General features: G+C 33.1%; 1 protein-coding gene across 5 annotated transcripts in view; it reads left to right on the top strand.

The window, feature by feature from the left end:
• The window catches only part of REPS1 (RALBP1 associated Eps domain containing 1), an 80,927-nt gene extending 67,686 nt beyond the window's left edge, over positions 1 to 13,241 (top strand). For 3 of the 5 annotated variants that reach the window (XM_081294729.1, XM_081294730.1, XM_081294727.1), the window contains 8 exons: positions 1,750 to 1,822; positions 3,030 to 3,151; positions 4,008 to 4,072; positions 8,078 to 8,263; positions 9,349 to 9,444; positions 10,436 to 10,584; positions 11,599 to 11,704; positions 12,797 to 13,241. In XM_081294729.1, coding sequence (XP_081150855.1) covers positions 1,750 to 1,822; positions 3,030 to 3,151; positions 4,008 to 4,072; positions 8,078 to 8,263; positions 9,349 to 9,444; positions 10,436 to 10,584; positions 11,599 to 11,704; positions 12,797 to 12,865 — 866 coding nt within the window. In that variant the 3' untranslated portion in view covers positions 12,866 to 13,241. The remainder of the gene's footprint in view (positions 1 to 1,749; positions 1,823 to 3,029; positions 3,152 to 4,007; positions 4,073 to 8,077; positions 8,264 to 9,348; positions 9,445 to 10,435; positions 10,585 to 11,598; positions 11,705 to 12,796) is intronic. The other 2 variants (XM_081294731.1, XM_081294728.1) reach the window with 1 other exon arrangement.
• The last annotated feature ends 1,537 nt before the right edge of the window (positions 13,242 to 14,778 follow it).

Genomic DNA, 14,778 nt, shown 5'->3' with positions numbered 1-14,778 from the left:
CAAACAGATGTGTAATAAAAGACTTGTCAAGTCAGAGTAGTAAGTGGTAGAATAGTAGCAAGGAGCAGTACAAGACTTTGACTTTTACTGAATGGAAAAGCAATTAGAAGATTCTGAATAGAGAAGTGAAATAATCTGAACTTCCTTTAAAAAAACAAAACAAAAAAACGAGGTCACTCTGGCAGTTCTAATAGTAATAGACCAAAAGAAGGCAAGAGAGACAGTTCAGGAGAGAATTATAATAATTCAGGCAGGAGAAGAGAGTGGCTCCGTCTAGAGTGGTAGCAGTGGATATACTAAGAGGTAGTCAGATTTGGGGCTGAATTTTGAACATTTCTTAGAAAGCCACAGAGTTTGCTTACCTCTGTGGTATAAGATTGGAGGGAAGAGGCAGGGGTAATTCTTGGGCTTTTTATCTGTAGCTGGGAGATGAGGAAGGCTGTCATGATAATAGGTTTGTGGGGAAAGAATTAAGACTTCAGTCTTATACATCTAAAATTTGACATATATGTTAGGACATCTAGGTGGAAATATGTTCATTTTAGCATCATTCTTTTACCAATTAAGTAATTCCATTATATGGCAAGAAAAAGTAAAAGGATAAGTTTTGAAATGAAATTAAACCAAATAACCAGTATCCTTAAAAGTGTATATAGTTTTCCTTCAGATTATACCTTGAGTTTCTATTTTAATTTTTTTTTTTTAGTTGTTGTTGAACCTTTATTTTATTTATTTATGTGGTGCTGAGAATCGAACCCAGTGCCTCACACATGCTAGGCAAGTGCTCTATCACTGAGCAACAAACCCAGCCCTCCCTGCTGCTTTCTAAGTCTTTGAGGAAATAGAAAAATCAAGGACCCCTAGCTTAAAAAATTTATTATTGCCAGCATATGTTACTTCAGGTTGTTTTATTTTTCACTTTAACAATTTTAAAATTCATTTTCTTTATTTTAAATATTTTAAAATTTATTCTTTGAAGGTGGCTTTTTTACATTACAAAGCAGTTCACATTTAACTGTAAAAATGTAATAGATAAACAGAAATAACAAAATAACTATTCATACTCTATTTTACAAATGACCATGGTTAACAAAGTCATCATCAACTTTAGTTCTCATTCTGTGTGTGTATAATACAGGTTGAACAATCCTAATCTGAAAATCGAAAATCTGAAATGTTTCAGAATCTCAAGCTTTTTGATTGCCAGCATGACACCACAAGTATAAAATTCGACACTTAAATTCATGTGATAGTTTACAGTCAAAGCACAGGAACACTAAATATATATATATATAATTACCTATAGGCTGTATGTATAAGGTGTATATGAAACAGATCTTGTCTTTAAATATCTCTAAAACATCTCACTATATATATGTAAATATTTCAGAATCCAAAAAATTGGAAACCAAATTTTTATGGCCCCGAGCATTTCAAATAAGGTATACTCAATCTGTAGTTCTGTTTTTATATAATATGGAATTGTAACATATATAACATTTTGTGACTTATTTTGAATAATTCTGTATCATTAAGTTTCTAGATAATGATTTGCTGTATACATATGCATGATTTATTTGATTGAATCTTAATTTTTTACAGTTAGTAACATTAGGATGAACGGTTACCTATTAGCAGTCTTTGAATATTTTTGATTTGAAACAGTCTCTCACTTATATTTGTGTGGGTTAGATAGAGCAAAAAGTAAAGAAATGATTATTATTAAATAGGACATATCCCATTTATCAGCAGATGGTTACAGTAGTTCAGACTCTTTTACTTCTGACCCAGAACAGATCGGGAGCAATGTAACTCGTCAAAGGTCAGTATTTCTGCCAATTAAAAGTGTTAAAATATCTTAATGCATTTTTTTTATTTTGATGCAGTTTAATACTTAAAATCATTTGGAACCACATACACATTATTTTGTTCTCTGAAAGTTGTTAGGTTACTTTTTGGTAATATGTAAAAGATAAGTAATTTTCATTCTTTCCAACTTTATTAGAAAATCAATGAAATTCTGTTTTTGTTTTTTTCCTTGTGTATTTTGTGGAAGTTCTAAAAGCTGATAACTTCTTCACAATAGAAGCTTAATATAGTGAAACAGTGAGAACAGTGAGAGTCTAAAGTAATAAATGAATAGGTTATGGCAAGTACCAAAAGAATTCTGTGTTTTAAAACAGCATCCAACACAGCCCAGCAGTGCAGGCCCCTGACCCTAAACTTCTGTGTTACATTAAAGCTTAGGCACAAACAATTCGTGTGGGATAGGGTTGGAGATGGCAAGAGATTTGTCTGTGAGGACTATGCCATTCACTAAAAGCTGTTCAGAACAGAAGCATATTTCTCTCCCCATAAATTAAGGCTGCTTGCTTCCTTTCCAATTTTTCAGATAGTTCTTCCTTTGTTTCTTAAGAATTCTCAGTCATCTTGGTTTTATTCTTTTTATCCCTATATATGAAGACCAGATTGCCAGTATCCATGGGGACCCTTTTCAGAAGAAGACTGAAAGTAGCAAAGACTTCAGTAGCAAAGAAGTGAATCTCTAGGGCGAGTTGAGCTCTTAAGTAAGATGGTCTTTGGTGAAACAGAATGGGCACCTCAGATAGTTTACCCAGGTTTGACCTCAGCTTACCAGACTCTGGTTTTTAATAAGTTTGGAAGATAAAACAAGTTTGATAGTAGAGTTTCTCTTTTTTTAAAATTAAAATTTAATTTTTTTAATTATTACCTTTAGTTGAATGGGAAAAGCAGCCTATGGTTTGCAAGTTTAGCTTAAAATCATGTTGACAACTAACTTCTCCAAATTTTTAAAATACTGTTTATTGTTTTACTTTACAACATTAAAAAAACCCACTTGTTTGGGACACATAATAGTGCTATCCTTACTGATGGTTATATTTATAAATAGGTACTGCTTGAGAAAATGTCATGCTAGTAGGGTCATTTGCTGCTTAGCCAAGTTTGAATGCTTAAAAAATTTTCCAATATGAATAGCATGACCAGTTGTTATGGGGTGAATTTTGCAGGTCTCATTCAGGAACTTCTCCTGATAACACTGCACCACCACCACCTCCCCCTCCAAGGCCACAGCCCTCTCATTCTAGATCATCATCCTTAGATATGAATCGGACCTTTACAGTCACCACAGGTAGGGGCCAAAGAAGCACAATGTATATTATCATTTAATTTTAAAGTTAATCCAAGACATACAACATTTTATTTCCATTCTTGTTAATATGTCTTATTTATTGTATATTTATGAAGAAAAAAATCTGGATGTAAAGATACATCAAATAAAGGGGATGTTTTTTCTTAGTAACTCTCTTTTTGTGTGTTTGAATGGAAATAATACATATAGAAACCTAAGGTATAACTTAGGAAATTTGAAAAGAAGATGTAGTGATATCAGGGGTGAGAGAGTAATAGGCCTTCACTTGGCTAATGAAAGGGCAAGAACAGTCATAATTTGGTAAAATTTCAACTGACAGTGTTGCTATTACATTGATTGAAATAGAAATGATGGGCAAAGGGTAATGAGGTCATGTTTTAGTCATTATGAGTTTGAAATGGTAAGGAAAAATCTAAATAATCAACAGGTCACTGGATCTTCAAGCAAAGAAAGATCGATGTAATGTTTAGAATTATTTGCATAGAAATGGTAGAGTGAAGTGTTAAAAAGAAAAATTGGAAGTTTTTGTATCTGATAGCTAACAAGCAGTCAGAAATATAGCAGGAAAAGATGAGAATATATTCTAGTATGGAAACAGGAGCTTATCAGGAGTCTTTCATGTAATGCAGTTCCCAAGAGAAATAAGGTCTGAGGAAAAGTCAAGAGATTTGGCCAATGGGTGACATAGACTGTTGTACAAGATAGAATTCACCGTCCTATCATTATCAAGCATTCTTAGAAATGTTTATCATGTGGTCACATTGATTCAGCCTGTTTTTTCTATTAGCAAAGTGACTATATATTTGCTAAAAAGAAGACTTGCATATTCACACAGGACAACAACAGGCTGGAGTTGTTGCCCAACCTCCTGCAGTGCCTCCAAGACCACAGCCCTCACAGGTAATTCTCCAAGGTACTCATTACTAAATGTTGGCTGTTACTTCCTCCTGATCAGTTTGTCGGTTGGATATTCAATTCTATTATACATTTATTTGGAAGGTCAGGAATCACCTAATAATTATCCTTAATGAGTATTTCATTCAGTGAAGATGAGGATTTTGGAAGAAAAGGATTTCAGTAATAATCTGGGTTATTTCTTGAAAGATCCTTTAAAGTGAAGTCAGTGAATTTGCTGAGAAAGAAATCAGGAACACTGTTCCATTCATAATAGTCAAAAAAAAAAACTAGGAATAAATCTGACAAGGTGAAAGACCTCTCTACAATGAAAACTACAGAACATTAAAGAAAGAAATTGAAGAAGACATAAGAACATGGAGAGATGTCCCACACTCGTGGATAGGCAGAATTAATATTGTCAAAATGGCCATACTACAAAAAGCAATATACAGATTCAATGCAATCCCCATCAAAATACCAATGGCATTCTTCACAGTTCTAGAAAACACAGTCCTAAAATTAATTTGGAAGAATAGACTCCCAGAATAGCCAAAGCAATTCTAAGTCAAAAAAGCAATGCTGGAGGCATCATAATATCAGACTTCAAATTATAATAGAGCTATAGTGACAAAAAGTGCATGGTACTGGCATAAAAACACGTACATAAACCAGTGGCACAGAATAGAAGATATAGAGACGAAAACCACACATCTACAGTCATCTTATCCTTGATAAAGATGCCAAAAACATATATTGGACCCTTTTCAATGAATGGTGCTGGGAAAACTGGTAATCCATGTGTAGAAGAATGAGATTAGACCACCCTTTTCTCTCACCCCGCATAAAAGTCAACTCAAAATGGATCAAAGACTTAGGAATTTGACTAGAAACTATGTAACTCCTAGAAGTAAACTTGGGTCAACAGTCCAACACACAGGCACAGGCAACAACTGTCTCATAGGACTCTGTTTTACAAAAGGCACAAACTATTTTCTAAATCTCAGGAAATAATACCAAGAGTTAATAAATGGGATAGCATCAAATTAAAAATCTTCACAGCAAAGGAAACAACTAGGAATGTGAACAAACTGGGAGAAAGTTTTTGCTAGCTACTCTTTTTAAGAGAGGATTAATATCTAGAAATTATGAAGAACTCAAATGCCAAAAAATCAAATAACCCTATTAATAAATGGACAAATGAACCAAATAACATTTTCAAAAGAAATATAAATGACAACAAATATATGAAAAAATGTTGAATATCATTAGCAATTATAGAAATGCAAATCAAAACTACACTGAGATTTTGTAAGTGTTGGAGAGGATGTGAGAAAAAGGAACAATTTTATATCTTTGTGGGATTGTAAATTAGAACAACCATTATGGAAATCACTGTGGAGTTTCCTCAGAAGACTAGGCATGAGAGTTTGGGATATAGCTCAGTTGGTAAAATGCTTGCCTCACGTGCACAAAACCCCTGGGCTTAATCCCCAGCACCAAAGGAACCGCAGTATGACCAGCTATACTACTCCTCAGAACTTATCCTGAAGAAGTCATACAAATGCCAGATAGTACACTGTGTCTACATGTAGGTAATTTTCTGCCCACAGAATACAGACTAATTAACTTGCTTATATAAAGGCCTAAGTTTATGGTATGGTTCTCCAGCCACTTGAGCTAATGAACTGTACATAAAAATAATGTCAGTTTAGGTGCAAAAAAAGTACAATCAGCCCTTTGTATCCATCTGTACTGCATCTATGGATTCAATTAATCATAAATTGAAAATATTTGAAAAAAATGTCTGTACTGAAAAAAAAAAAAAGAATTAAAGTTGTATACCCATGTTTATAGCAGCACTATTCACAATAGCCTGGTTGTTCATCAATGGATAAAGAAAAATGTGGTATATAGACATCATGGAGTTTTAGTCATCAGCCATAAAGAAAAATGAAATTATGTCATTTGTAGGAAAGTGGATGGAAGTGGAGACCATTATGTCAAGTAAAGTAAGCCAAACTCAGAAGGCCAAGGATTGTATGTTTTCTCTCATATGTGGAAGCTAGAGAGGAAAAGGAAAAGAAAGGTGATGTTGATGGGGGTGTCTCATGAAAATCCAAGGGAGATCAGTAGAGTAAAGGGACCATGTGTAGAAGGAAGGGAGTGGGGAGAAATGCTAGGGAGTGATATTGGCCAAATTATATTGTTAGATTGTATGTATATACGAACATACAATAAGAAATCACATCATTATGTACAGCTGTAATGTACCAATAAAAATGTGGAAAGAGAAAAAATAAAAATGCATATACAGAATATTACTCATTGTACACTTTATAATGAAAAAATGTTGGAAAAAATTAATAGTCCTATGAATAAAGCAATTTAATAAACTTAAAAGTGAAGCAAGTAATATATCTTGATAAAGGAGGGCTTAGGAGAAAGAACAATAGATTTTAGGAGATGGGAGCTGTCTGTCCATTAATATTCTGCAGTCTGGCATTTACAAGAGTAATCCCACTGCATCTTTCTGGATGTGTTCTTACATCAGTGAAAGAAGTGTTAAAGACCTCTGCAATCCTTTCAGGGAGAATTGAAATGCTGCAGTAGATATATTTATAAAATGCTTTGGAACAGACTTAGTGGCTAGTAAAATCAAGATTAACATTGAGAAGGTAAAGTAAAATGAAGGAAGAAAGTTTTGAAGAGGGACTTGAAAGATACAGTAGTATTTACTGGGGAGAGGACATGTGCAGTAGCCTGGCTTTCTTTGGGGGGAAAACCAGTTAGTTCACTATAACTGCGGTGGACCTGTGGGATAATGAAAAAATGAAACTAGAGAGGAAGGGAGGAGGCAGAGTATCTTCTAAGTGATGGAAAAATTTTAAAGGGTAAATAGGAAAGAGACATCTGATATATTCCTGAAGCATGTTTTAATTCCTTGCTTGCTTATTATCTCTTATCCTGTACTGGACTGTCACCTTTATTAGTTGATGAGCCTTATTTGTTTTCTTCCCTATTATATCCATAGTGCCTGGCACAAAGTAGATACTCAATAAATATATTTTTATACTGAATATTTTAGTATCATTTGTGTGGTGTAGGACAGATTGAAAAGAAGTGGGAAGTGCACTTGACCTCTTGGGAAACTAATTCTTTTGCACTTCAAAAATAATGATCTTTTAAAAATAATAATAATAATAATAATGACCTTTTAAAGAAACATAAGGAAGCATTTTTAAAAGTAACTTTTTAAAGGTGTAAACTATTGTGCAGTATCCCAATTAAGGAAAAAAATACGGGGCTAGAGTTGTGACTCAGTGGTAGAGCACTTGCCTAGCATGTGTGAGGCACTGGGTTCAATTCCCAGCACCACCATAAAAAATAAAGATATTGTGTCCATCTACAACTAAAAAAATACTTTCTAAAAAACTGCAAGAAGAGGAGTTGGGTAGGGCCAAACCCTCTCCTCTCCTTTAATGTACTTTTAAGTTTTTTAAATAAAAACTTTGTGGTACTGGTATCCATGTGTTCTGTCTGACAACTAATTTCTGTCCCAGTATTGGGGAAAAAAAAAAACAATAGTGGGGGAAGGGACAATAGGATCCTATAAATTGTACATTTGAAAAATGTATATAAAATTATAAAATTCAAATGTATAATTTATAAAATTCTTCAGATGAATAAAAAACATTCTAATAAAAAAACTTTGAAAAAGTATTTTTATTGGAGCTTTATCATCTTAATGCTTTTGAATGTCTGCTTTTCACTTATGAAGACTTATTTATAACTAAATGTCATAGTAATATACACCATGAATTTACAGATAATATACATATTTATTATAACACAGTTTAAAATATATTACAATACAGCTAATATGTTGTATTGTAATATATTTTACAACATATTTTCAAAGAAAAAGTAGACTGTTCTATGGTATTGATATCCCCCCCCCCCAAAAAAAAAAAAAAAATGTATGTTTCTCTGTTCTAAACCATTGTCCAGGCTCCTGGTCCCACTGTACATCGTCCAGTGGATGCCGATGGCCTAATGACTCACACTAGTACCTCACCTCAGCAGATACCAGAGCAACCAAATTTTGCAGATTTCAGCCAATTTGAAGTATTTGCTGCATCAAATGTAAATGAAGAACAAGATGATGAAGCTGAGAAACATTCAGAAGTCTTGCCGGTCAGTTTTCAAAGGCTTACCTAATTCATGGATTCTCTTCCCGTGTCATTCTCTTAAAGCCTCTCTGTGAACAAGAACTCCTGATAAGGCAAATAGTAGATGGCACACCATTGAGTAAAATATGTGCTGCTGCCTCTTTGGGAGGATTCATATTCACTGGGTCAGTGTTTCTCAACTTTTTTCTTGCCCTCTTAATACCTGCTTGTTGCAGTATAATGCTAAGAATCTGAATCTGGTATGGTGTGAAAAAACACAAACACAACTAGCTGGTCCTGGATGAAACATTTCTCTGGAGGTTCAATACTGAGCATCTGATTGTATGATTTAGTGAAGATTTCCAAGAGAGAAGAGGCCATGGTTACTATAACATATACCCAGTCACCTTAGTTAGGCAAACTTACAAACCATATAATGCCAAAATGTGATCTTCGCAGATTGCATTCTAGGAGACTGTTTTAGTTCTAGTGGCAAGGAGCATTACTAGGAATGTCTCAAACCACTAGGTATAAATATGAAGTGGGAGGGACTAGAAGAATTCTGAAATCTCTATCCTAATTGTTGTTTTAACCCATGTTGAGCCTCTCTGTCATATTCAAAAGCCATGTTTATTTGACTAGCATGGCTTAGATAAAGGTTTCCTATAGATTTTATCTGTGGAAAATTTCCTACTGGTCACTAATTCCAACATATAACTTTGTGCCTGGCCATTAGGTGAAAGGGCTGCACCGAGGAAGACAGGAGCAGGTCTGAGGGCAAGTGCAGATGTGTCAGAGTACTGGTACTCACATCCCTGGGTGGGTGAATTCCCTCCCCAACCGAAGAACTTTCCAGCCACCACCTAGATGTTCAGTACAATGGCTGCATCCTTATTCACCCTTCCCTCCTTCATGGATGTTGACCTTTCCCCTTTGCTTCCTTTTAGTACTAGAGAAAGGACATTTAATGTGGTATTTCCAAGTTCCTTCTCATCTCTGAGCTCTCAGTTTTCTTATCAAAATATTTTCTTGAAGTTTTACTCTGATTTGTTACATATTCTATATTTGTGCATAATTATATATATCGTTAAAATGGTAATGTGTTTCTAGGTTGAAAAAGCTTCTGATCCTGCAAGTTCTCTTCGAGTTGCCAAAACGGATAGTAAAATAGAAGAAAAGACAGCTGCTAGTGTTCCTGCCAATGTGGTATGCAAAAAGTATTATAGAGAAAGAAATTTACATTGTTCATCAATAAACCCCATGTTGATTATATCATTAATATTTTATTATATTTGCTTTCTAATATCTTTCTCCATTCCTCTTGTAAATTCTTCTCCCTTGTGCATTTCAAATTGTAAATTCATTCATTCCGCTCGAGAGAACAATTTTGGTAACTTTTTTTTTCCTTTTATTATTCATATATGTCCAAGTTATTTAAAACAGGATGTGTTGCTATAAAATGCTTAAATTCTGCTTTTTGGACACTTAATTTTTTACTATGTTAGTACTTCTGTGATATTTTTAAATAATTTTATTTTTTGTCAATTTATCACAACAAATTTTAAAAAGCACTTAAGAGATGACAGTTGACTCTTGTTTTTATTTATTTACTTAATCAGGTTATACTAAACATTGAAATACTCTAGTGTTAATTGAGTCTATTGGAGGCAGATTCACAATCCCCAAAAAAGTGTCCACTCATTTTCAAGAGTTATAATTGCTGTGCATTTTAGTGGTTTTTAATAATTATGTAGCCTTCCGCGTGTTCATAATAAATTATTTTATTCTTAAAGATGATATATTTTAGTATTTTTGAATAGGATTTCCTATGTTGAAAATGAATATTTTTGGAGATATTCTTTATTGAATTGGTATATGTTGAATATGTATCATATTTATGTTAAAACTGACTTTTACAGTCTTTTCTCAGATTTGGACTCCAAGGAGCTTATTTTACTCTATTTAAAAAAATTGTTATTGTAGATATATTCATGATTGTGGGATCAACTAGAAGCATCCTTTCCTGTTGCACTTTAAGTTAGCTGCTGACAATTAGATGAATTATTTTAAAGTAGGACAGCCAACTTTTAATTGTTTTAAGAGCAAGTAGCTTAAAGAAAGCAAAGTTGGCAAAGTGCTAGCTAACCATGAACGTCTTCAGGAAATATCCATTATTAATGGATTTCTTGTCTTCCAGAGCAAAGGCACAACACCTCTTGCTCCACCACCTAAACCTGTTCGAAGAAGATTAAAATCAGAAGATGAATTAAGGCCAGATGTCGATGAACACACACAAAAGACAGGTGTCTTGGCTGCTGTTCTTGCGTCACAACCTTCTATTCCCAGGTAATCAGCATTATTCCTAAACATTTAATTACTAAGAACAAAAAGCACAATAATTAAAACACCAAACTGAAAGAAATTAATGGTCAGACTAATTCTCAGTTTTTAGTTTTTCATTCCTGAGTAAATAGACTATTGTTCCCACGTTTTTCCCCCATTATTATTATTAAATTCAATTGCAATTCCATTTTAACACCCTATTGTAAACTCTGGGGTGGGAGTTTTTTAAAAACGATAATGTAGAATGAAACTAATATTTTAATTGTGGTTGTTTTAGATCAGGATTTGGCAGAAACTCAGGTGGCAAATTCAGACCATGGCCTATTTTTGTATAACCCATGAATTAAGAGTGGTTTTTATGTCCTTGTAAAAAGAGAATAGAAGGGAAAAGGGGAAAAAATAGAGTATACAACAGAAACTATATGCCCTTAAAGCCTAAAATAAGTCTGTTTACAGAAAAAGTTTGCCGGGGCCTGCCCTAGACTGTTTAACTTTAAACTTGGGATTCTTGCCGAGTGCAGTGGCTCATACCTGTAATCCCAGCTACTTGGGAGGCCAAGGATCACAAGTTCAGGGGTAGCCGTTTAACAAGACCCTATTTTTAAAAACAAAAGTCGAAAGGGCTAGAGTTGTGGCTCAGTGGTAGAGCACTTTCCTAGTATGTGGAGGCACTGGGTTTGATTCTCAGTACCACACAAATAAATAGATAAATAAATAAAATGAAACTTCATAGACGACTAAAAAAAATATTTAAAGGTGGGGGGTGGAAATGTGATTCAGTGGGAGAGCACACCCTGGATTCAATCACCAGTACGATGCTAAGGAAAAAGATGGAAAACAGAAAAAAAATCTTGGGATTTTTAGTTGACCATTGAAACTGACTAAGTAAGGTTTTGAGCTGTGTTAATAAGGAAAAAGATGTTCCCTGTTCTTTCCATGCTCAAAAATAGATCAGGGAACAATGAATTCAGGTTAAAGAAATAAAGGTTTTGGTTTTTGTCCTCTTTACTTCCTCAGATCCATTGGAAAAGATAAGAAAGCTATTCAGGCATCAATTAGACGCAATAAGGAAACCAACACAGTTTTGGCCAGATTGAATAGTGAATTGCAACAACAATTAAAGGTAATATAGTTTGTGATTCATTATTTGGGAATTTCCATAGGCCCAGAGTTGTGGAGGAAGTTAAAGAGAATCCAATAGGTTTTATGCTTGCATGAAATCTCCCTCATATCAAGAGAATGTTTAAAATGTTGTATTAGCCATTGGATTTTTAGTAGTAAAAGAAATTTTTGAAACTCAATTCTGAGATGATTTGACTGCTGTTAGTTTATCTTTTTACCAAAAACAACTCAGATTATATTAAAGGAACTCAAACATGACAAGGGGTGGAAAAAATTTAGATTATCTTACATGTAGAAATAGAAAAGACAGACCTTAAATAAAAATGGTATTTCCATATAATGTGTTCCACTGTTATCCAATACTTGAGATAAATGAGGGGTTTTTCCCATTATGCACTATGATTTATTTGAATGAATAAAATAATTATACTCAGAATCACTTATTGTTCACTCACATTATTAAGCCCTCATGTCTTATAAACCAGTGGTTTATAAACTTTAATGTATATATAAATAATCTAGGGTTGTATTAAAATGCAAATTCTGATTTAGTAGGTTTGGGATGGAACCTGAGAATTCTATGTAAGGTTCCAGAGAAGAAGAAGAAAAAATTAGAATTTGTGGCTACTTGAAAAGACTCCTCAGAATCAACAGTAATTAAAAAATCTGGGTGCAAAATGAATTTTTCCTTTGGGGACTGAAACTCAAAATGGGATCCAGAAGTTGCTATAACTGAATGACATCACTAGGGAAAATAATCTGTGTTAACTAATTCATCTATAGTTTATTCAGGAGGCTGGCTTTATATAAAATATTTATAGAAATACCCATTCTTTGCAAATGTTAACTTTCCTTATAATTGGCTTAAAAACATTTTATTATCTGATTTACATAGTAAGAAAGATTTAAGTTACTAGGATCATATTTTCAATGTATGAAGAAACTACCTTTCTAAAGTGATGTATACTTTCAAAATATGAATAGTTGCCCATTAGTCTCCTTGACAAAAGCAAATTGTTTTCAGAGTTGTTGTTAAATGTGTCTTTATTTTTATATATTTTTGAACATAACTTGGACTTGATGTCTTTTTCAGGATGTTCTTGAGGAGAGAATTTCCCTGGAAGTTCAACTGGAACAACTTCGACCATTCTCTCACCTATAAGCCAATTGCCGTTAACTGTGAACATACCCCATTTTTAAGCGGTTTTGGGTTCAAAGCCAATTTGGAGGCCCAAATATTCAGCTCACTGCTTAATTCAAAATTAAATTTTATGATTCTGTTTTGCCCTATATGTTCACCGTTGTATTTAAGTATCTCTTTTTTTTTTTTTTTTTTTTTTTTAATTTCAACAATAAAAGGGTCAGGATGACTTTTTCTGGAGGATATATTGTGTTTGTTGGCATATTCCACCTCTGCTCTTTTGCAGCATCAGGAAAATATAATATTGGTCCATCATATTTATATGGCAAAACCACATACAGATTTGATTGACAGTATGGGCTCAAGCATACACTCAGAAACCTTTGCAATAAGGAAATAAGAAAAACAAAAATAAACTTGATTTATCCTTTTAGGCTTAATATTTTATATAAAACATCTATATTCTGTAAAAAAAAAAAAAAAAACCTTTAAAATGAGTTTTCTATTTAATTTTTACTTCAAAGAACTATATTGGATAAGATAGTTTTTACCAGAAGCTAATTTACTGAGCGGAGTCCTCCTATCTGCAATATTCTACTTTCTTAAATACCCAGGTGATTCTTCAAGCAATGTTTACATATCAGTTTGGGGGTCAGGTAATAGTTTTCCTTGTCATATTTTGACCAGTTCATCAGAGACTTAAAATCTTTCAGCAGCAATTATAGAAACTTATGAGCTATCTATGAAGATGAGCCTTTTAAATTGTCCCTTCAAGGTAAAGGAAAACTCTGAAACCACTCCATAAATACTGCCCATTCAGAAACATCGAGGTGTCTATTTTACATGATTGATGCTGTCAACTTTTTTAGAAGTTATTACTGAGATTATTTTAAATTAATGTGCTTCTAAATTTCCAAGGATATCAGTTATAGAAGAAATGGAAATTCCTTAAGATTTCTTGTTTACCTTTCACTATCTTGTCACTTGTTCTTTTTGCCATATAGATAGGTTTTCCTATTACAGGTTTCTGGAATATACCCTATTTGGGATAATATACTATCTTACAATTTGTTTTATATCATATATTGGGATCACATGTGTAAATTTGCATTCTTGCTAACAACAGATATTCTCTTTAAAGTTATTCTGTCTGTTGGATCATAGATGTTAAACTACAGGGCTATATCATAATAGAATCAGAAGTGTGATTTCACACTAACAAAACAGTACATACATATTTTAACTTTTGTATATTTTTAATAAGAATTTAAATTTTTAAGAATTAGAAGGAATTAGTTTCATTGTTTAACCCAGGATAAAAATCCTAAACTATACTAGTAAATTTTATTACTTTATCAAGCAAAAAGGAATTTGGCAACTAAAGCTTCCAAGATTATATAACTTTCATTTATCATTAAGTAGATATAAATATTACTACTGTATACAATCAGCTAAAGTTTCCAGGTGGCCCCAAGTTATAACCTTTATTAGCTAAACATGCTAATAAAGGCTTTAAAGGCCCAGGAAACTTCTATTTTGCTGTTTCTTTGTTTTAAACAGAGCTGTCTTAATTTATTTGTTTTTATTAAGCTAAGTCCCTTTACAGGCAGTTTCACTAGGTTTCCATCTATTTTTGTTTCTTAAAAATGGCTTATTTTTCAGTGGCCTTCTAATTTGACAATATCAATAGTATTTTTAAACCTCCTTATTTGGATATTCTAAGTTTTGCAGCAAAAAAAAACTAAATACAAAAAAAAATCTAGTGCTTTGTAATGGTACTTTTTTATGTTTGCTAGAGGATTACATTCATATTAAGGATGTAATTGACAAGTGTTTTAGAAAGTTGTCACTTATATTTCTTATGTATTTTTAATCAGTAATTGTTCTATGAAAATTTTAAAGATTGCAAATCAACAAATTAAGCTTTTTAGAAT

Source organism: Spermophilus citellus (genome assembly GCF_964194105.1).
Source record: "Spermophilus citellus genome assembly, chromosome: 5".
NCBI lineage: Eukaryota > Metazoa > Chordata > Mammalia > Rodentia > Sciuridae > Spermophilus > Spermophilus citellus.
The sequence above is the reverse complement of the archived record's forward strand: the minus strand, read 5'-3'. Positions and strand labels throughout refer to the sequence as shown.